The sequence below is a fragment of the Hippoglossus hippoglossus genome, chromosome 6 (genome assembly GCF_009819705.1).
Source record: "Hippoglossus hippoglossus isolate fHipHip1 chromosome 6, fHipHip1.pri, whole genome shotgun sequence".
Classification (NCBI taxonomy): Eukaryota; Metazoa; Chordata; class Actinopteri; order Pleuronectiformes; family Pleuronectidae; genus Hippoglossus; species Hippoglossus hippoglossus.
In genome coordinates, this window is record NC_047156.1 from 24,467,708 (window position 1) to 24,487,398 (window position 19,691).

The 19,691-nt window shown below is 40.3% G+C and overlaps 1 protein-coding gene across 1 annotated transcript; it reads left to right on the forward strand.

The window, feature by feature from the left end:
• The first annotated feature begins 1,780 nt into the window (after window positions 1-1,780).
• On the forward strand, window positions 1,781-16,901 carry LOC117763555 (D(4) dopamine receptor-like). The gene is made up of 4 exons (XM_034588767.1): window positions 1,781-2,044; window positions 9,048-9,160; window positions 13,771-14,360; window positions 16,421-16,901. The coding sequence occupies exons 1-4, from the start codon at window positions 1,781-1,783 to the stop codon at window positions 16,624-16,626; spliced, it is 1,173 nt and encodes a 390-aa protein (XP_034444658.1). The 3' UTR covers window positions 16,627-16,901.
• The last annotated feature ends 2,790 nt before the right edge of the window (window positions 16,902-19,691 follow it).

A 19,691-nucleotide genomic window follows, 5' to 3' on the forward strand; every position in this document is an offset into this window, starting at 1 on the left:
AATTAAATAAAACTGTGAACCCTTAAGAGGTGTGTGTGTGTGAACCACAGTGGATTATATAGGTATAGGGGAGCCTACCTGGTTCACAGTGGAACCTAATCTGGCTCACTTTAGGTGGACAGATTTTTAAGGTAGACCAACTAACGGCAGCATATATTTACCATAGCGATCACTCAGAAAACACCCCAACAACAGCCAACATCCCATCCCAGCCAACCTCATAGCAACCAGAAAGCAACCATCCCAACCAACTTCATAGTAACCCTCACCTCACCCTCCCCTTCCAAACATGAATAGAGAACCTGTGGTAACCTTCAGTTGTCATAAAAACTCAAAGGATGTTTAGTTTGTCCAGTTAAGACTACTGTAAAAAAACATGGCGGCTTCTGTAGAGAGGAACTGCTCCCGATGTAAATATAGAGTATTTCAATATTGAGGCCCGTTCTAAGGTAAAGAAAACACCCTGGTGAAACATTATTTTATATTCAATCTCTATCAATACATCATTTTCACCTAAATCTTACACACTGAACCTTTAAATGTTTGTGTGTTAAGTAGCTCTAAGACTTGTCTTGACATGGTTATAGAATCCAAATGAATGTGCAGTGATTAAGTATTAAATTAAAGCTGGAACAAACAGTTAATCATTTCATTGCAGATCAAATCAGCCCTCACTGATATGAGTCTGTCGTCTTGAATGAAATGATTCCAGATGTTGAGACACTGAGCAGCAGAGAGTTCCTGCTGTTGACGGTTCCTCATCGTCCTTCACTCTCCACTGCAGAAATGCTCCTGCTCCGAACATGTTAGAATGTCTCCATGGCTTTAAATCTGAAACTGACTTGCAGACACTTTGTTTCAAACCTCACAAACCTTTTCTCTAAACTCTAATAGGGATTACAAATCTCTGTCAAAAATGCTGTGCAAGTGTGATTCAAATTATGAATAATATCCTTCTGAAGTAACACCTAACCTGTTCATTATTATATTGTATTACACTTGTGATGACTATCATAATTGTGGAGACTATTATGTTAATGTCAGTGTGCTTCTCAGTGAATTTTTTTTTGCAGCGGACGCTTCCTCTCTCTCTCTCTCTATTTGACATACACACGCACGCGCACACACAGAGAGAGAGAGAGAGAGAGAGAGAGAGAGATTGTGTGTGTGTCTCCTGCTCGAGCTCAAGGACTGAAGGACACGGTAAAGCGCAGGAGATAAGCGGCTTTAATTGGCTAATTTGGCCCCATTGGCCTTTCGCAGTCTGCAGCCACCCTCACCGGAGCTGAGAGCCGCCGCAGCCCGATACACTCTCCGCTGTCTGACCGCACACACACTGCAGCTCCAATATACTCTTCTCTGGGAGCTTCTCACTGAGGACACATGGATTATCTCTGCAGCCGTTTGGTGGTCTGAGCATCTTAATTCGCTTGTGATCCAAAGTCATTTTTTCCAAGACACATAATGCTCTTTTTCAAGAAAACAGACGGGACTTTCTGACAATCCTTTTGATTACTATGTGCAGACGTTTTTACTGTATGTTTCACTTTGTAAATAAGACCCAACTCCACCTGTTTCTATTCTGTTTTACGCGGAGTGTTTATGCGTAAAGTGCGCACCGGAGCGCTCTGGATCAGCAGGCTGAAGTCCGGTGTAAGTCCCCGTGACACCACGATGAGACAACTGTGCGGGGACCAGTGTCCAGCGCGGCATTCATGAGAGCCGGGAGGCCGGGGTGCTGTGGCTCGGACCGGGACGGAGCGGAGGAGCCGGGCCAGAGATGGAGGCCAATCTGAGTGTGGCGGTGGAGGTGGAGGCGGACGCGGCGGCCCCGGGGGCTGCCACGGCGTCGGGATACAACGTGCCGGCCCTGTTGTTCGGGGTGCTGCTGATCGTGGTGATCATCTGCGGGAACCTGCTGGTGTGTCTCAGCGTGTTCACGGAGAAGGCGCTGAAGACCACCACCAACTACTTCATCGTCAGTCTGGCCGTGGCGGATCTGATGCTGGCTGTGCTGGTGCTGCCGCTCTTCGTCTTCTCAGAGGTGAGTTTATCTGTGACCGTCAGATGTGACCGACAGGTCATTGATCTCAGGTGACACACACACTGTGCACCTGCAGCTCCAGGGGCTCCCGGGAGGTCTCAGGGGCCCCACAGAGCTGCTTGGCACAGGACTTCAACTTTCCCCTTTCTGATCAGTTTCAGGAGCTTAGTCCCTTCATGTGACTTTTAATTTAATAAAAATAACCCTTAAAATAACATTGATTAAATCATCATTTACAGAAAGACCCTGAAATCCCATCATTTGAGAGTTTGTTTGGAAAAAGCAAAAACCAATCAGCATTAATTTAAGTATGACTTATTATCATTTTAAGGTGTAATCAATCTATGCAATCTATATGAAGGGTTATCATTTTTATTTCTGATCTCTATCCTTATAATAATCAAGAGATACTTGATATCTGACTTTTCTCCTTAATTTACACTGTTTTTACACTATTTAATGTCTCTTAATCACCAACCTAATCTATTAATGAATGGATCAATTATAGTTCATTATAATATGTTAAGATGTTTTTCTGCTCGACGTAAGCGGTAAAAACTGTCAAATTTATCACAGCCATCCCTGAAATTCCACCGTAATTGAGAGATTAAGGTCATAAGGTCTAAATTAAGGGGGGGCTGTCAGGTCATGTCAATGGGTCAAGGGTTTTTAATGCAATAAAAATCCCTGAAACCATGAATAAATCTCGTTATATATCTTAATTACATTATTATTTTACTAAAAGTATTAGGGGCTCCCATATGTGAAGGACCACACAGTATGACCATTGGTTTTGATAATATATAATATTATAAGTTTTGATTGAGAATAAATGCTGGGCATTAATAAGCATTTAAAATGGCATTTGTTTAGTTTAGTTTAGTTTAGTTTAGTTTAGTTTAAGTTAGTTTCGTTTAGTGTATTCCAAAACAATTTTACAAAACATAACAATACACTTAAACAAATTTTATCAACGAAAAAATAAGCAAATCTTATTTGACCTGTCCCTTTCATTTAAACAACATGACACATATACAGATAACCATGCCTTTTTTATTTATTTTCTTTTCAAAAGTCACATAACAAATCAATTATTTATGAATCAACAGCCAACATCATAACATAAATATTACTCAATCAGTTCATACCATGTCATTATAACTTATTCATACATTTTCTTAAATTGAAAAGTATTTGAGCAGCAAATCATTGTTTCACTCCATAGTTTTAGAATATAGGACTAGAAGGTGAATATTCCTTGTGCGTCCGAAGGCCTTCTGCACAATTTAATTCTGCATGTGGTCATATAGAATTTTTTAATTTATACTTTCTTCTATGATCCTCGTCATTTAATGATAATGTAAATAAATGGTCTGTATTTATAGAGACATTTATATAGCACACTCACATTCATACAGTGGATCTATGTGCGGCACTCTCTGGCACAGGAGCAGTTTGGGGTGTAGTGTGTACATCTTCTGGGGTAAACTGTGATCGAACCAACGGCCTGGTTGAGATTAACAGTTCACTGCTGACCTTGGAAACATCAGCAAACTCGGCCATCTCAATCAGGGTCCATTTACTCTTCTATTCCGGAGGTTTTAACTGTGTGTCACAGTCTTCATCATCAGATGGATGCAGTAGGTCTGTAGGTCAAGACTAACTTGTAAATCAACACACAGAGGACAGGTCCTCCTCACAATAACAGAACATTTGAACTAAAGCTATGTGCTCAAAAGCTCCAGCACAAGTTAGAAAGTGGACCTTGGGTGCACAAATCAATTAACCGGTTGAAAAATAATATGAAACACCGACAAACAAGATATTTACATCTCATCTACAGTTTGAGGAGTTTAATTTTTCAGTTATGTTTTCAGTTGTTGTTGACTTTTGCACAATTTTGTTGAGATTGTAAAATAAATTCTAGCCCTTACAGAGTGCAGACATCCCAATTACAGCACCTTAATGTCGTTAACTGATCCATTAATCTGTGACCTGATGCATTAATTATGTGAGTGAGATCATGTTCCTGCAGATTTCCTGTGGAACAGTGATGGTATCAGGGTGTTAGTGTTGGCAGCAGCAGTAATACAGAGAGTGAGGGGAAAGCTGTGTATCTGTCTTCCTAAATGAAGGTGTTTGGTTTTCACATGGTCAGATTGATATTTGAGTTTAACAGTGTGGTTCCAGAAGAGAGGATTCATTCAATTCATTTTCTGATTATAGATTTTTCTGATTATAGATTTTGATAATATTCTATGAAACAATGTTATATTCTCCTGTAGACACCACAAGTCTGTATGATTTCAACTGTGTTTTAAGAAAAAACAGTTTTAATTGCAATGTCAAGGAAAAGTACTCAACCAGCCACAATCCTCCTCTAGCAATGTCTGTGATTGGTCGAGCTCACTGTTACCACATGAATGTTTACCACAGCCACGAAAATCGCGTTGGCTACGTTAGCATCGTTCAGCATTATTCTACGCTTACAACATAGCAATCAAGATTTCTCTTTTTAACAAGCTGCATCTTTTAGAGATGAGAAAAAGAGTTCAAAGGTTAAAATCACCGCAACAAGGGTAAACTATTACTTCATTCTTAAAATAATTATGTACACAGTCTTTTAACTTAGCCTTGTTTTGTTTACCAATATTTCCTTTGAATCAAATGTATAATAGTCACGATTAATCTCATAGTGGGTCGGCATGGTTTCAAGCCTAAAAACTATGTTTTTGTTAAGTTATATATTTGTTTATTCTTATACATCTGCATTTTATGTGCATGTATGTACATTTTTCCAACATTAAAAAGTTATTTTAATGTATTTATTTCCTGCATAGTTTTTTTAAGCTGTTTATGTATTTATATTTTGTATATTTGCATAAATAGCAAAGATTGTTTTTATAATCAATTAGATTTTTGTATTATTATGTCATTTTTATTTATGGGTTGTTTTTTCCTCATATATGTCAATTCCTAAATTTATCCATCAATTTATTATTGAAGTCCTGCAGGAGTACAACATGTTGATACGTCTGTTTTAAATTCAGTGAACTGTCCCTTTGTCCGTCAGCTCTGAACTTCAGCTGACCTCCTCTTCAAGCCCCGCCCATTCATGTGACGTCACTGAGCAGCCAAACACTAAGATGTTACATTTAATATCATTGAACATCATTTGCTCAGAACAGCTGAGTCCTTCACGCCACTCTCTTTTTTATTTTTTATTTCATTTTGTTTCATTTTTTTTTGTTTAGCTCAGTGGATTCAGACATATTTTTTCCAGCGTTCACAACCGACAAACACTTGTCCTGGTCAAAACCAGCCAGTCTTTGTCTCTGAGCTCAGAGAACAACAACGTGTGCATTCCTCCTTTGGTCGCCTCTCGTCCAGGAGCCACATGTCAGCCAAGGGGCCCCTTAGCCACAGTAGGCTTATAAAATGATGCATTAACATGGTTTGTTTTACCTTTAGTCTAATTAATGCATTGTTCCTGCCATTTCCCCCTCACAGCTGATCTTTGTGTGCTCTGACCTCTGTTTTCATTTTTGTCGCCAACAAGACATTTGACCACAAAAACTAAACAAATTAAAACACTATGTTTCACCCTTAACCAGCAACACTGTTTAATACTAATAATACTAATACATCAATAATAATAGTTGAATAAAACACTATAAGGATATTACACTTACAGCCATCTTTCTGCATTATGAGTCCCTTTGCTTTTGGTACCATCAGTTTTTATATATATATATATATATATATATATATATATATATATTGCATACTTGTACATAGGTAAATGTTTGCTGAACCTTGTTCTGCTTTGTTGTCCTGTTATTTGTCTATTTCTGTACATTGAGCAACGAAAAAAACGGGATCAAATTCCTTTTATGTGTAGGCATACATGGCCAATTTTGCTGATTCTGATTGTGTAAGTCAGTGGTCACCAGCCTTTTCGAGCCCAAGATCACTTTTTAATTCCAAACTTGAGCCGAGATCTACCATTACATTACATTTCATTTAGGTGACACTTTTATCCAAAGCGACTTATAATAAGTGCATCAACCATGAGGAACAAACCCAGAACAACAAGAATCAAGAAAGTACAATTTCTTCAAAAAAGCAAAACTACAAAGTGCTATAAGTAAGTGCCATTTAAGTGCTACTAAATTGTTAGTTTAAACTTTTATTCAAGGTATAGTCGGAAGAGGTGTGTTTTTAGTTTGCGGCGGAAGATGTGTAGACTTTCTGTCCTGATGTCAATGTGGAGCTCATTCCACCATTTAGGAGCCAGGACAGCAAACAGTCGTGATTTTGTTGATATCTTCCAAAAAAAAACATTTAGGAGGGTCATACTTGTTATTTTTTGCAATTTCTGTTAAAGGCTGAATGTACAATAAATAAATATACACAAAGAAAGGCAGTTGTGCAAATGTTTCTATTCAGCGCACAATATTCAAATTAATATCAATTCATATTTATAATGCAAAATATGTAGCTTCTCAGTTCCACAACATGTTCTGCACTGCAGCACAATATTTTTAAATATAGGCTTTGATTTGAATATGGCCACAAATATGATTATTTCCTTGTATGAAAGAAGTCCCTTTTCATTAAATAAATGCCAGTACTACACAGTATGAAGCCGAAATATTCGCTCCAGCAAATATTTCACAATAAAAACCCTTTTTTAAACAAGGGAATGGATTCCAACAACAGAAACACTCGAGTGCTTTTATTTTGAAAAGGCATACAGAATGTGTTGCAACCATTTGTTTGTGACATAAATTCATCAGATAAACATTAAAAATCAGTTGAAAGATCATCTTCTCTGTTTATTCTGCTGTGAACCACAATGTTAATCTCTCTATGACACAAACGTATTTACATCACTTCCCGAACCCGTTTCAAAGTAAAAGCACTCCAGCGTTTCACCTTCTGAATCCACTCATTTGTTCCAATGGGGCTTTGTTTGTTGCATCTTCAGACCGTAGAGTCCTGACATCTAGTCTCGTACATAATCCGACTTGTATTGAAGGAAATGCAGGAGATAAACCTGCAGCTCCGCCGCCAGTAGCGGACACACAGCGCGTGTGAAAAACAGACAACGGACACACAGACAACCGACACACAGCTGATCTGCGGCGCAACGACAGCCAGTGAGTTCAGAGAGTTCGGGGACAGACAGTGAAGACTGTGAGATCGACCGGTAGATCGCGATCGACGGGTTGGCGACCACTGGTGTAAGATATTGGTGAAAGGGATCTACTGGCAGAAATTGAATATAGAATAATCCTAGTGATGTTTTCATCTTAAGTGTGTTTCATCTTAATTGAACAAATAGTTTTTTTTCTTTACCCTAGAATGGGCCCTTTATATTTAAATACTTTATATTTACATCAGGGGGGTCCTCTCTACGGAGGCCGCCATTTTTTTAACATTAGCCGAAACTGGACAAACTAAACATCTTTGAGTTTTTATGACAACTGAAGGCTACCACAGGTTCTCTTTCATGTTTGGAAGGGGAGGGTGAGGTGAGGGGTATTCAGCATTGAAACTTCACCATTAGATGTCACTAAATTCTACACACTGAACCTTTAACATGCCCATACACATAAAAAATAATAATTTCAGCTGTTATTCCAGTTTAATGGAGCTTTAAACCTAGGGTTGGTAATCCTGCAAAAGCTAGAAAGAGCAGGCTACACTTGGAAAAATGCAACTGATACGTCCCACTCCCTCCAATCAGCCCTCTTGTCAAAGCTACATGAACGTGCACTGACTGACAGCTGCTAGAAGACAACTTTTCCGTGACTTGCTCACTAACTTCTGGCTGTCGTCTCTGCTTCAGTGGTGTATGTCTCTTGGGCTTGTGCAGACTGCGGTTATGTGCAAAGAGAGCACAAGCAGGGTGCGCTCAGGCAGGCAGGTCAGTTAGAGACAGACAGGTACAACAATAATTGGTGGTGTTTATTACAGTCCTGCGAGGGCCACAGACATCAGTGTTTTTCTTTTTTCTTTTTAGATGACCATTTATTTATGGTGATTGTTACAAGGATTTCAACAAATTGGATAAAAAGTATTTCAAAAACAACTTACCAACCCACCTTTGAATATAAAGGTACTCATTTTTACCTAGTAAAAATATTGTGATGATAAAATACAGAAATATTATTAGCAAAATGTACTAAATGTTTTAAAAGTAAACATTCTGCCCCTGTTTTATTCTATGTGACATTATTTTTTACCCCTGTCCATTTGTTTGTTTGTGTGTGAGCAAGATTACACTGAAACAACTGAACAAATTATCATTGAAGGATCTAGGGGGTCAGGCAGGGAAGGGAAGGTCATAATTTTGGTGTGGATCTGCATCAAAGGAAAGATCCAGGAATTTTCTTGTCACTTTTTGTCACCATTTTCAGTGAACTGATGAGTGTGTGTAATTTGGTGCAGCTTGATTGACTTTAAGGAGACAGATGGGCCTTGGTGGAGGTTTTACACTCTTCTGAGTGCCATTCTAGTTAATAATGATGCATTGATACTGCAGCTATAATTATAGCTGCTTGAGATGGAGCTGGTTTTAACTACTTTAAGTACAGTTAATTCACTTAGTGCTGCCCAACCTAATGGCCTGGTCCCTGCAAATGGTCACCAGATAAATAAGGGGGTCTGTCAGGTTATAAATGGGAGAGGAAAGTTCTGCTGTGCAAATCTCTCGAGCAAAAAAAAACAACTTTGTTTTTGTGAAATATTTGATTATTTTTAGGTGAACTGTTTTTGATGAAACTGTGAATAACTCATAGACATCTGAAACATGACAAAGAGCTCCAAGTTACTCCTCTTTGTAAATTGTATGCATTCTATAATATAAACTCATCATATATTGTATAAGTAAAGTAAGTTAAAAATCTCAAGCACCTCAACATTGTACTAAAGTACATTACATGAGTGAGTCAGTGAGTGACCACACTGCATGTGTCTCTGTGTCTCTGTGTCTCAGTTTCAGGACGGCGTGTGGACCCTCGGCACCACCACCTGCGATGGTCTAATGACCATGGACGTGATGCTGTGCACCGCCTCCATCTTCAACCTCTGCGCCATCAGCGTCGACAGGTCAGTGCGCAGCTGTACACACAACAGATGAGACGGTACTGCAGAGAAGCATCACGATAAGCTACGTGAGGATACCATTTAAATGATGATGCACTGTAAATAGTGTGAATGTGACTAATAATGTGTAAAACTCCTGATGATTCAGCTAGATATTTTTGATACGTGGCACTGCAGGAATAGATTATTGACTCACCAGAATCATGAGGATTCATCCTCTGGGCAGCATGAATAGATATCGATCTAAAACTAATATAAATGCAGCAGTGCATGAATCTTCCTTCAAGTTCAGATTTGGTTGATGCTGTTTTGGATAGGTATTATCTCATTATAAAGTTATATTTGATCTTTTAGTTGTTCTTTTTAATCTCTTTGAATCCTTTGTAAAGCATCTTTGAGTTCCTTGAAAAGCGCTATACAAATGAAAATTATTATTATTATTATTATTATTATCATTATTATTATTACTTTACAGGAAGTAGGTTGTCGTGCTGCTGAAGTGTATTGGATAATAGAAAGAGCTTTTTCTAATATGTTGTCCACTCCATAACCATAAACAAGGAAGGCTAAATAATATGAGTGTGAAATAGCAGGAATCTTCAATGAATAAAGAAGTAGCCAAATCTTTACTAACATAGATCATCTGTAAAGAAATATTTCACAGGATACGTGAAAGTATGGACCTACTGGTGGCAGGTCAGACGATGCTAAGAGTCATTAGGGGCAGGTCAAACTTCAGCTGTAACTCGCCGACTCTGTGTCAAAGCCAGAGCCTTAATCTGCCTCAGGTCAGGGTCAACCAGGACCAACCACCTGATTAATCAAACCAGAGCCATGAGCGCTCTGTCAGGCACGCTGAGGACGCCTCACTGAGGGCTTCAGATCTCCACCTGAAGTCACGCCACGGTTCACTCTGATGTGGAAATATGACAATGACCTTTTGTCTGTTTCCCGTAAAAGCTCCAAAAGAAGAAAAATCCGAGCAGACAGAACAATTTAATGCCCCAAATGAAGGATGTGCCCGCAGTGCTGAACCACCAGCTTTGCTCTGCGCTCATTAGTTTGACTCAATGAGATTATGTGAACCCTCGGCTGATGTTGAAGAATGAAACTCTGAGCTGAAAATACAGGCAGCTCCTCAAACCCGATGTCCCAACTCTAGGAAATATGATTACATCAGAGAGCAATGGGGGCAGTGAAGCTAACATGGACTGATGGTGATGATCTGAAGCTTTTTGAGGCAGTTAGAGATTTAACTGGATGGCAGAGTCTGAATTATTCAACAGACTGAGCAGGAAACCAATCCTGAGGGTGTGCAGAGTCCATGTGCTGCTGGTGTCCACAAGTGAAAGGTGGAAATCTTGTGGTATCTCTGGAGGTTTGATGGTTTTTACAGCAAACAGACTGATGACCTGCTATCATTCATAGACAGATTAATGAACAGGAACAGGGGCCAGAGGGTTCAGGGGGCCCCTCAGCCAGAGCTTCTAAATAAAGTCGCTGTGTATTTCTTGTTGGAAAGTCAGTCTCATGTTTGTTGTTTATCTTAATCTTTTGAAGAAATCGCGTGACATTAATAAATCCTATCATTCGCTTATGGTGAAGGGTTAGTGAGCTATCTCTATAAACTGATTCTGTGTGTGAATATGCAGAATCCTCTGATTTCCATTTCTAGTTTGACCAATCCAATTTGAGCAGGCTTTGGTTGCCTGCAGGTAAACATGTGGAGAGTAAAAGAGACGAAACACATTGACGGCTTTTTGATTTATCTACATTCATCTGGACCTACAAGACCTACAAAAAGTATCACTGTGTTTTGTGAGGAGAAACATTCGACTTGTTGGATAAAAGAAAGTCAGTGTCTACACTGGAAGCACCAAAATATGGACCGGTGCCCCCAGAGGCTAATTGTCATCAGATGATGGGCTCCCAGATTGGTGAATTAAGGTTTCAGATATACACTCCAGCGAAGTATCTGCACAAGTGGATGCAGACTTTCTCCAAAGTTTGCCTTTCCCACATGTGCAATGCAGCAGGAGATTCTCCACACAGACCTGTTCACAACAACACAGAAATCTCCAAAGCATTCAGGTGAGGGGTGGTGCAGCAGCCCGAGGCTGCTTTTTTTTCATTTTTGCATCTGTCGAGTGTTAGAAATGTCACCAACACACCCACTCGTTCGCAGTGAATCCTCTGGATGATCTACTGCTGTGCTCTCACAGCGAATCCTTTGAACATTATCCAGAGTTTTTGCCAAGGGGTTGGCAGGAGAAACTCTGGAGCCTCTAACTTGGACATTTGTGCTCTCAAATACAGCCTCTCCTGAGAATATCAGGAGATTTTCTGGAGTTCAGTGCATGTTTGAAAGCAGCTTTTTGTAACTATGAGGGTATACTGATTAGCTTAGCTTAGCATAAAGACTGGAAACAGCTTCTCTAGCTCTGTACCAAGATAATGAAATCTACCACCATCAACTCTAAACCTCACTCATTAACATTTGTTTAATCAGTTCAAAGAAGTTAAGAGTAAAACCGACAATTTACAATTTGACAGGGGTTACACACCAGACTGCTTATTGGCTGGGACCAGTAATTTCCGCCTGTGCCCTTCTGTCTCAAACCTACTAGCCCTAGCTTCATATTTAATGTACAGATATGAGAGTTGTATTAATCTTCTCCAGTATGGAAGAAGTATTCCGATACTTTACTCAGGTAAAGGTACAAACATCATAAAAGTGAATGACTCTTCCAAATACCAATGTTGACTGTTGACTTAAAGGTCTTATCATCTGATTTTGTGCCTAAAGGAGGGGGTCAGACCATTAAGCTCAAATCAGGCTTTTCCTGCAGATGTAGCTTCCATGTGTAAATATCATCATGTGTTCATGTGTGTGAGGGTCTGCAGCCCTACATGTGACCGCAGGGACTGTACACATCCAATCACACCAGTGGTTCCCAAACTAGAGGGGTGCAGAAAAGGAAACTCAACATTTCCACAGCAGACATTTTGACCCTTCAGTCACAGGTGGAACTGATAACATTTGAATGGTCCACTGCAATCATTACTGGAAGTTATTATATTATTATTATTAGTTCCACCTTTGATTCTCCAACTGTGACAGGTCAATATGTCGGCTGTAAAGAGAGAAAAGACAAGAAAAGAAAAAAATGGTCTGTGAATGTGATTCATTTGGGAACAATAACGAAACGAGAGTGCTCTGATTCTGCCAACAGCCGTCAAGATTCAGATTAGGAAGCAGAAAATCAATTTCCTGCTCAATCTTTAAGGTTTGCAATTACTAGGATGATGGAGGAGGTGAACTGATTTTTATTGCATTTCTGTGTCTGATGTATGACTGTCGATTGTCTTACTGGCCTTCTCTATTTAAATGTATGACAAACATGGGCTGCAGAAATTTGGCAAAAGCCTAAACTGGCAATGTATTGATATTTTAAGAATGATTATAAATGTGAAAAATATGATAAACATAACATGTAGAGTACTGCTACACACTGGATGATGTAAGTGATTCAGAACGGAGCTGTAATGGATTAAATATTGATAATGTTTTTGCATTGTTAGATATATATTCTTAAGCATGGAACATAATGGGGGGAAAAAACCTTTTTTAAATCCCTATACTTTTTACTTTAGTTGGAGAATTATTCTAAGTGAATTGTATCTCATTCCTAAAGTCCAATAATAATGGAAGTGTATGTCCTGTAAATGCTCCTCTGTTTTGGTTGTGTATTGGAAACAATTCATATAATAACAACTGTAAATAGTTTCATAAAGAAACAATGGTTTGCAGCCAGTTGTCTGTTTAGTGATTAAAGGTAGGGTTGGTAAAACTTTTAATATTATTTGCGGAAATCCTCTTCACGTCCTAATAACCATTAATAAAGTTGTCTGAAAAAAAAAGGTGGTGTCTGTGGCCCTACCGGAACTGTAATCAACACAACGTGTACCTGTCTATCACTAACCTTCCTGCCTGCCTGCGTGCACACTGCCCGTGCTCTCACTGCGTATGACTTCGTAAGTCTTCAGGCTGAGAGACAAACACCACTGAAGCAGAGACGATACTCAGAAGTTAGCAAGCGAGTCATGAAAACTTCAGCTTCCAGCAGTTGTCAGTCAGTGCACGTTCATGTGTTTTGGGGGCGGAGCTTTGACGAGAGGGCTGATGGGAGGGGGTGGGATGTATCAGTATCAGCCTCCTCTTGGTTGCTTTTCCAGGATTACCAACCCTAGCTTTAAGTTTTAAAGCATGCGAAGTGAAAAGATTTATTCACCTTCTGAAGTCACTGAACAAAATGGTTTGAAGAGGGGGAAGTAAAGAGAGAAGCAGAAAGAAAATAGAGAGATGCTACAGGTGCTAATGGTTAGCTCGCCATACATCTGGCCCTGCTTCCACTCTCCACCAATTTCTCACTGATCAGTGAATGTGTGTTTGTAGTGTGATATATAATGAGAATCACTGAACCATAATGAACATGCTAATGAGACAAACAGAAATCAATGAATTATGAATAATGATGTGGCAGTTCTCAGTTTGCTTAGTGATACCTCATATATTTTTCTGCAGATTATAAAGTTTCTTGCGCTTGTTGCAGGTTCATCGCCGTTTCAATCCCTCTCAACTACAACAGGAAGCACGTGGACATGCGGCAGACGGTGCTGCTGTCGGCCACCTGGATCCTGGCCCTTGCCGTGGCCTCACCTGTCATTTTCGGCATCAACAACGTGCCTGGTCGCGACTCCAGTGAATGTAAACTAGAAAATGACGACTATGTCCTCTACTCGTCTGTGTGCTCCTTCTTCATCCCCTGTCCAATCATGGTGCTGCTGTACTTCGGCATGTTTCGTGGCCTGCGGCGCTGGGAGGAAGCGCGTAAGGCCAAGCTGAAGAACAGCATCCAGGCCTGTCGCAAGCTGCAGGAGGCCGCTACCTCGCTGCCGCCACTGGCCTCATTGCCACCGCCGCTGCCACCCATCATAGAGCGGGAACTGACCGATACTCCAGATGAACCATCCACCTTCCCGTCAGCAGAACAGCCTTTCCACTTGTCAGAGTACAAAGACGGCCCTGTGCCGACGGTCAGCTTCGCAGATATCAGGTTCAATCCTGACCCTCAAAAGAAAAAGAGGGCCAAGATCAACAGCCGGGAGAGGAAAGCCATGAAGGTGCTTCCTGTCGTTGTGGGTGAGTTCACCCCCCATTCCGCAGCATCTGTGTTATCAAAAAACAGAAAAACAAAAGACAGATGCAAAACTGAAAAAGTCGCAGACAAAATTGTCAATTTGGTCTGTTGTTTGATCGATTTTAGTGATCAATGTGCTGTAAACAAAAACACGTGATTTCTGCTGCAGAATTTATCCGTCATATCCTTCCTCCTGCATGCTCTACCCAGGCATCACCCCTTGCTTGAATGTTACGGACATCTCCCTCTTGTAGTGAACGCATCTGACCCATACAATCTACTGCTGCATTCTTCATACATAGAAAATGTCAAGACCAAGTTCTGGGCTGAAAATTATGTGTCAACAAGTTGTAATTTAAATTAATTCAAATGGTCAAAATATTGAGATCACAGAAAACCCAGCTATTGTCTGCCTCCAGCAAAATGTGTCCAGCTCATTACACAATTGTTCTTTGGACTTAAAGTTCTGCAGGGGTTTTGACATTTGACATCAAGGTGAAAACGACCCAAAGTCCCTACAGCAGCTTACGTATGTAGTAAGTAAGTCATGTGCTAGTACACAAACATTGGAAAGGGTTTCTCAGAGTTACGGTATATTTAGAAAAAAATGTCATGCATCCGACCCACCCACCTACACGGACACCTACATGAACAGTGATATGAGTGACTGCACACCTCACCTCCACCTCTTGTGTCGGTTCAGACGCACAGACACTTCTGTTAGAAAAGGTTGGCCTATTAATAGCAGCCAGTGTTGGTCCTAATAGATAGAAGTGCTTCCCCTTAGCACACAGCAGCTAATCCTGTAGGTCCTTATCTGAAATCCAATTATTGTGTAAGGAGTTGGTCAGACACGATCCTCAGTGTGCAGTTAATTCTCATGAATCTCTCATAGGTTGTGGCCTAAGAGTAGGACTTAACAATTTAAATAAAATAACATAACAAACAGACCTGTTTTGATGGTCTACATAGTATTCCAAAAAGAAAACAAATTCTGCCATTTAGATTCAGATAAAATGTTTTCTTAAAAAAATGCGGGGTTGAAAAATCTGACAGCTCTGTCCATCTGCTGTCTGTGATTTACACTCAACTACCTTAGACCAGGGCAAAGTAGGTCAGTTAGTTGAAGCGCCACATCCACAATGTGGAGGTTGTTAGATAGTTTGAGAGATGTGTAGACTGTGCAGTTGCGGGCAGGTATGTAAACTGGTAGATTGGTAGGTCAATGAGGTTAGTAGTTTGAAAGATACAGTAGATAGATTGGTAAGTAAGAAAGTAAATAGGTAGGAAGTTAAAGTTCAGCTTTATTAGCTCTTTATTCAGCTAGCAACTGACTGAGTGGGTATGCTTTTAAGTTGGTTGGTTTGTAGGATGGTAAATAGAAAAGTCAATGTCATGGATGGTAGATGGTTGAGGCTTGTAAGTAGGTATATAGGTAGTTCAGTAAGTACTGTAGTCTACTTACCAGTAAACTGGTAAGTAGACCAGTTTACTGGTAAACTGGTAAGTAGACAGTAAATTGGTAGATTGTGTGATAGGTTTGTAGGTAGGTAGGGTGGTTGTTAAACATTTGTGGGCAGGTTGGTGTAGATTGGCTAATAAGTTGGTAGGTATGGTTTGTAGTACGGTAGATGTGTAGACTGGAAAATTTAAAAGTCAGTTAGTAACCTGGTAGGTTTGTGACTAATCTGTTTAGTTGGTCAGCAGATAGGTCATTTGGTAGCTTAGTAAATAAATTGCTAAAAGGTACATTAGATGGTAGATGGGTTCATCAGTTTGGTAGAGTTATGGGTTGGTTGGTTTCTGGGACGTTAATAATTAGGTTAATCACACGTTAATAATTTCATTGTAAAACCGTAATTGTTCAGCTCAACCTGAGGGAAAGGATTTCTGTGACCTCTGACCTTTCAAGATAGATATTTTTCTACTTCATGTGTTTGGGCTAAGCTTGGCTAGACATGAGCCAAACCTATATCTGTACTGTACAATATCCTGACACATATGCCTCTGAGGAAGAAGAGAGGAAAAAGCCTGATCTCTGATTCTTTTTCTCCTCCCGAAGGTGCCTTCCTGTTCTGCTGGACTCCCTTCTTTGTCCTCCACACGATGCGAGCTCGCTGTCAAGACTGCTACGTCCCACCAGGCCTGATGAGCGTGGTGACGTGGCTTGGCTACGTCAACAGCGCTCTCAACCCGGTCATTTACACCATCTTCAACACAGAGTTCAGGAACTTCTTCAAAAAGTTTCTGCACCGCTGCTGCTCCTAGAACTGAACCACTGCTGCTGCTGCATGGAATATTTTTGAATGCACAGCTGCTGCGAGAGACACTACTGACAGATGGTTTAGTGTGTATAGTCTGTGTATGTCGCCATTGTTTCCTTCCTCTGTGAGGTTTTTATTTTTATACATGTGATGACAGCAAAGTTTGTTTGAGCTTTATGTATCCTGAGAAGAAGCTTTAGTCTGAGGAACAAACTGTTCAGAGGATCAGAAACACATCTTCATAACCAACCATAACTGATTTTATATGGGGAAATTCATCTTTTCAAAATAAAAGTATACACAAAAATGCAGGTTGTGTGATGGTAATGCACTGATCGTGTGGTCAGTAATGCATAAACAAACTGTCTTATTATACCACTGGAGCCGTTTTCAGACATTAACTCTGGTAAATGTACACAAAACTGGGGCGGACATATTCCAGAATTTGCCTTCAATATTGACAGCAGGAGAGTTGTTGGTTCGGACGTGTTCACAACAACAGGACATTTTCCGGAACTTTCAGGCGAGGAGTGAGCATGCAGGAGGCAGGACATGACATATAAATTCTACTGCTTTTACAGCCAAAAGGTCTCGAATCTCGTTGTCTTTCTGACTTGACATCTTCAGCAGCATCTATTATGTTTATGGCTCCTCTTTTTCATCCTTGAATATTTTGTGTGCAACAAGTTACAAACGTCATCGATGCACCCACTTACTCGCTGTGAATATTCAGGACAGTTTCCTGTCTTTGTGTTCACTCGTAAATTTGCTTGACATTTCACCAGGGGGCTGGCAGGAACATTTTTGGGATCACAACTGGCTCGGACATTTACATTCTCACATAGGTCCCTTCCTGAAATTTCAGGAAAATGTGCAGTTCATGTGTGAAGGCAGTAGACCTCCCCCTCTTAAAGGCTACTGAGGGGAACTAGACAAAAGAAAGATGTGACCCTGAATGAACTTAATCATGTCCACAGTGATTGGCGGTTGACAGCTGTTGAGGCCTGTGTCAAAGAACGTGTCATAAAATGTTAATCAACACAGGAGAATGTGGGGAATAAATTGAATTAGATAAAATGAGATGAGATAGATAGAATTCATCAAGAGATCATAGATATTTTATAAACTGCCACATATTTTATTCATTAAAAAAAGTAAAACATTACAAATCAGATTTGTTATCCGTATTGTACTGTCCATTGAATACCATCACCATATGACATATTTTACCGCTGAAACAAATGATCTACAGCCACAATTTCACTGGATGATCCAGAAACGGCCATAGAATGACACACAAGTCTGAAGAACACATTTTTAACATGATGAAGAATCCTGATGTCTGAGGATGAGATCACCAAATTGTACCATGAATTGTTCAAATCATAATCTTCAGTGTTCCTGGATCGCTTCAACTTGTTGGTGAGCCGCTGAATCCATATTAATCCAAAAAGCAGATGCTCTCAAAATATGGTTTTAAAATTTAGTTATAATCCCACAAAATCAAAATTCTACAAAATATTGAAGTGACGAGACGCAGAGTTTGCAGCACACCGTTGCCTGTGAGCAGGTTCTGGTGACTCAGGAGTCCTGTGGACAAAAAATAATATGGCGGCCTCCGCAGAGAGGACCTACTCTATATTTAGTATTTAAATATAAACGGCCCATTCTAGGGTAAAGACAACACCAATTCATACAATCTGCAAATTTTAAACAAATATAGATATGATTCCAGTAGATTAAATGTGTGCCTTTTCAATCGTAGAGAAATACTTTTCTATATTTTCTGTATTTTTATCATTTCTCATGAGATAAAAGAAAAGACAATTTTGAGCAGAAAAATCTTCCTCTTGGTTGGTGCACAGTTATTTAGGCGACATATGATTGTCTATCCTGCAGCCTTTCATTCATAGTCTTTGATGTAATCTGTGACGTTTACTGAACAGTAGGATATTAATTGGTGCTCCTCCAAGGCTAAATGTGTTTTGCCTTATAAAAACAACAGACTTGGTTAGAAGTGAAATCAGAAAGCAACATTCACTGACAGTCAGAGAGTAGCGAGCGTTGGGGATGTTATTGTGCACGCTCGCTCACACACCTGTGAAACATACTGAACAGTGCGCAAGCCTATGCTGCACTGTCTTCTGTGGCTGAAAGGTCAGTGGTGTGTTTTGTTTCACCTGTGAACACAGTGAACATGTCACAGTGCACAGCCCCAACACTTCTTCCCTCAGCTACGTCACAGCTGCTCAGTATATTTCAGACAGAGGACCTTGAGCGGCCGAGGCCCCTTCACTTTGTCATCTGGACCTCCACTGAAGTCCAGATGACAAAAAGACGTGAGGCTTTAAAAACGTCTCAGCAGATCTGGTCAGAGTGAACAGTTGAGAGCTCGGAGGAAAGAGTGACCACGACATGCTCATGATGCATCTGGTGTTTCCCATTCGGCTCCTCGCCGGCTTGCACAGGTGGAATCTTGTTGTGCTCTGTCTGTAAACCCAACAGCTTCCTTTGTTAAAGTTCCCTACATTAACAGCTCAGGTGATCTGAGCTGTTAATGTAGGAGATTTCTGTTCCTGAGAGGGAGAGGGAGGGGCCTCTTCACTGTCAGCGAGCAGCAGCAGACGTCTGAGCGCCACTGGGACTGAGACGCAACAGAATCAAATGTCATCATGTCTGAGGTGACTCATCAGGGGCTGCTCTGACAGACCACCTGAGTGCTGACTGTCAGCAAGTTGGGGAAAAAAATCTGTCCTCAGGGGCTAAACACAGAAAACTGTGTCAATATGAAAAAACTAAAAGTGAGACAGGAAACACAAATGTGTCTGGTGGGAGTCCTGCAGGAGGAATGATGATGAGTTTCCCTCCGTGAGAATCGAGTTGGATGAAAAATAAAATACAGCCTGAAAAATGCTTTTCATTAAGAAGTGAAACGTCTGAGCAGATGAATGAACACAGAAGGCTCTCGTGAATGCTGCTGATAGACGGAATGACAGAACAAAGGAAAAGAGTGTGACAGAAAACGCTTGTTAAGATTAAAGATAAGTGAAAGTGCATCGGAGAAAATGT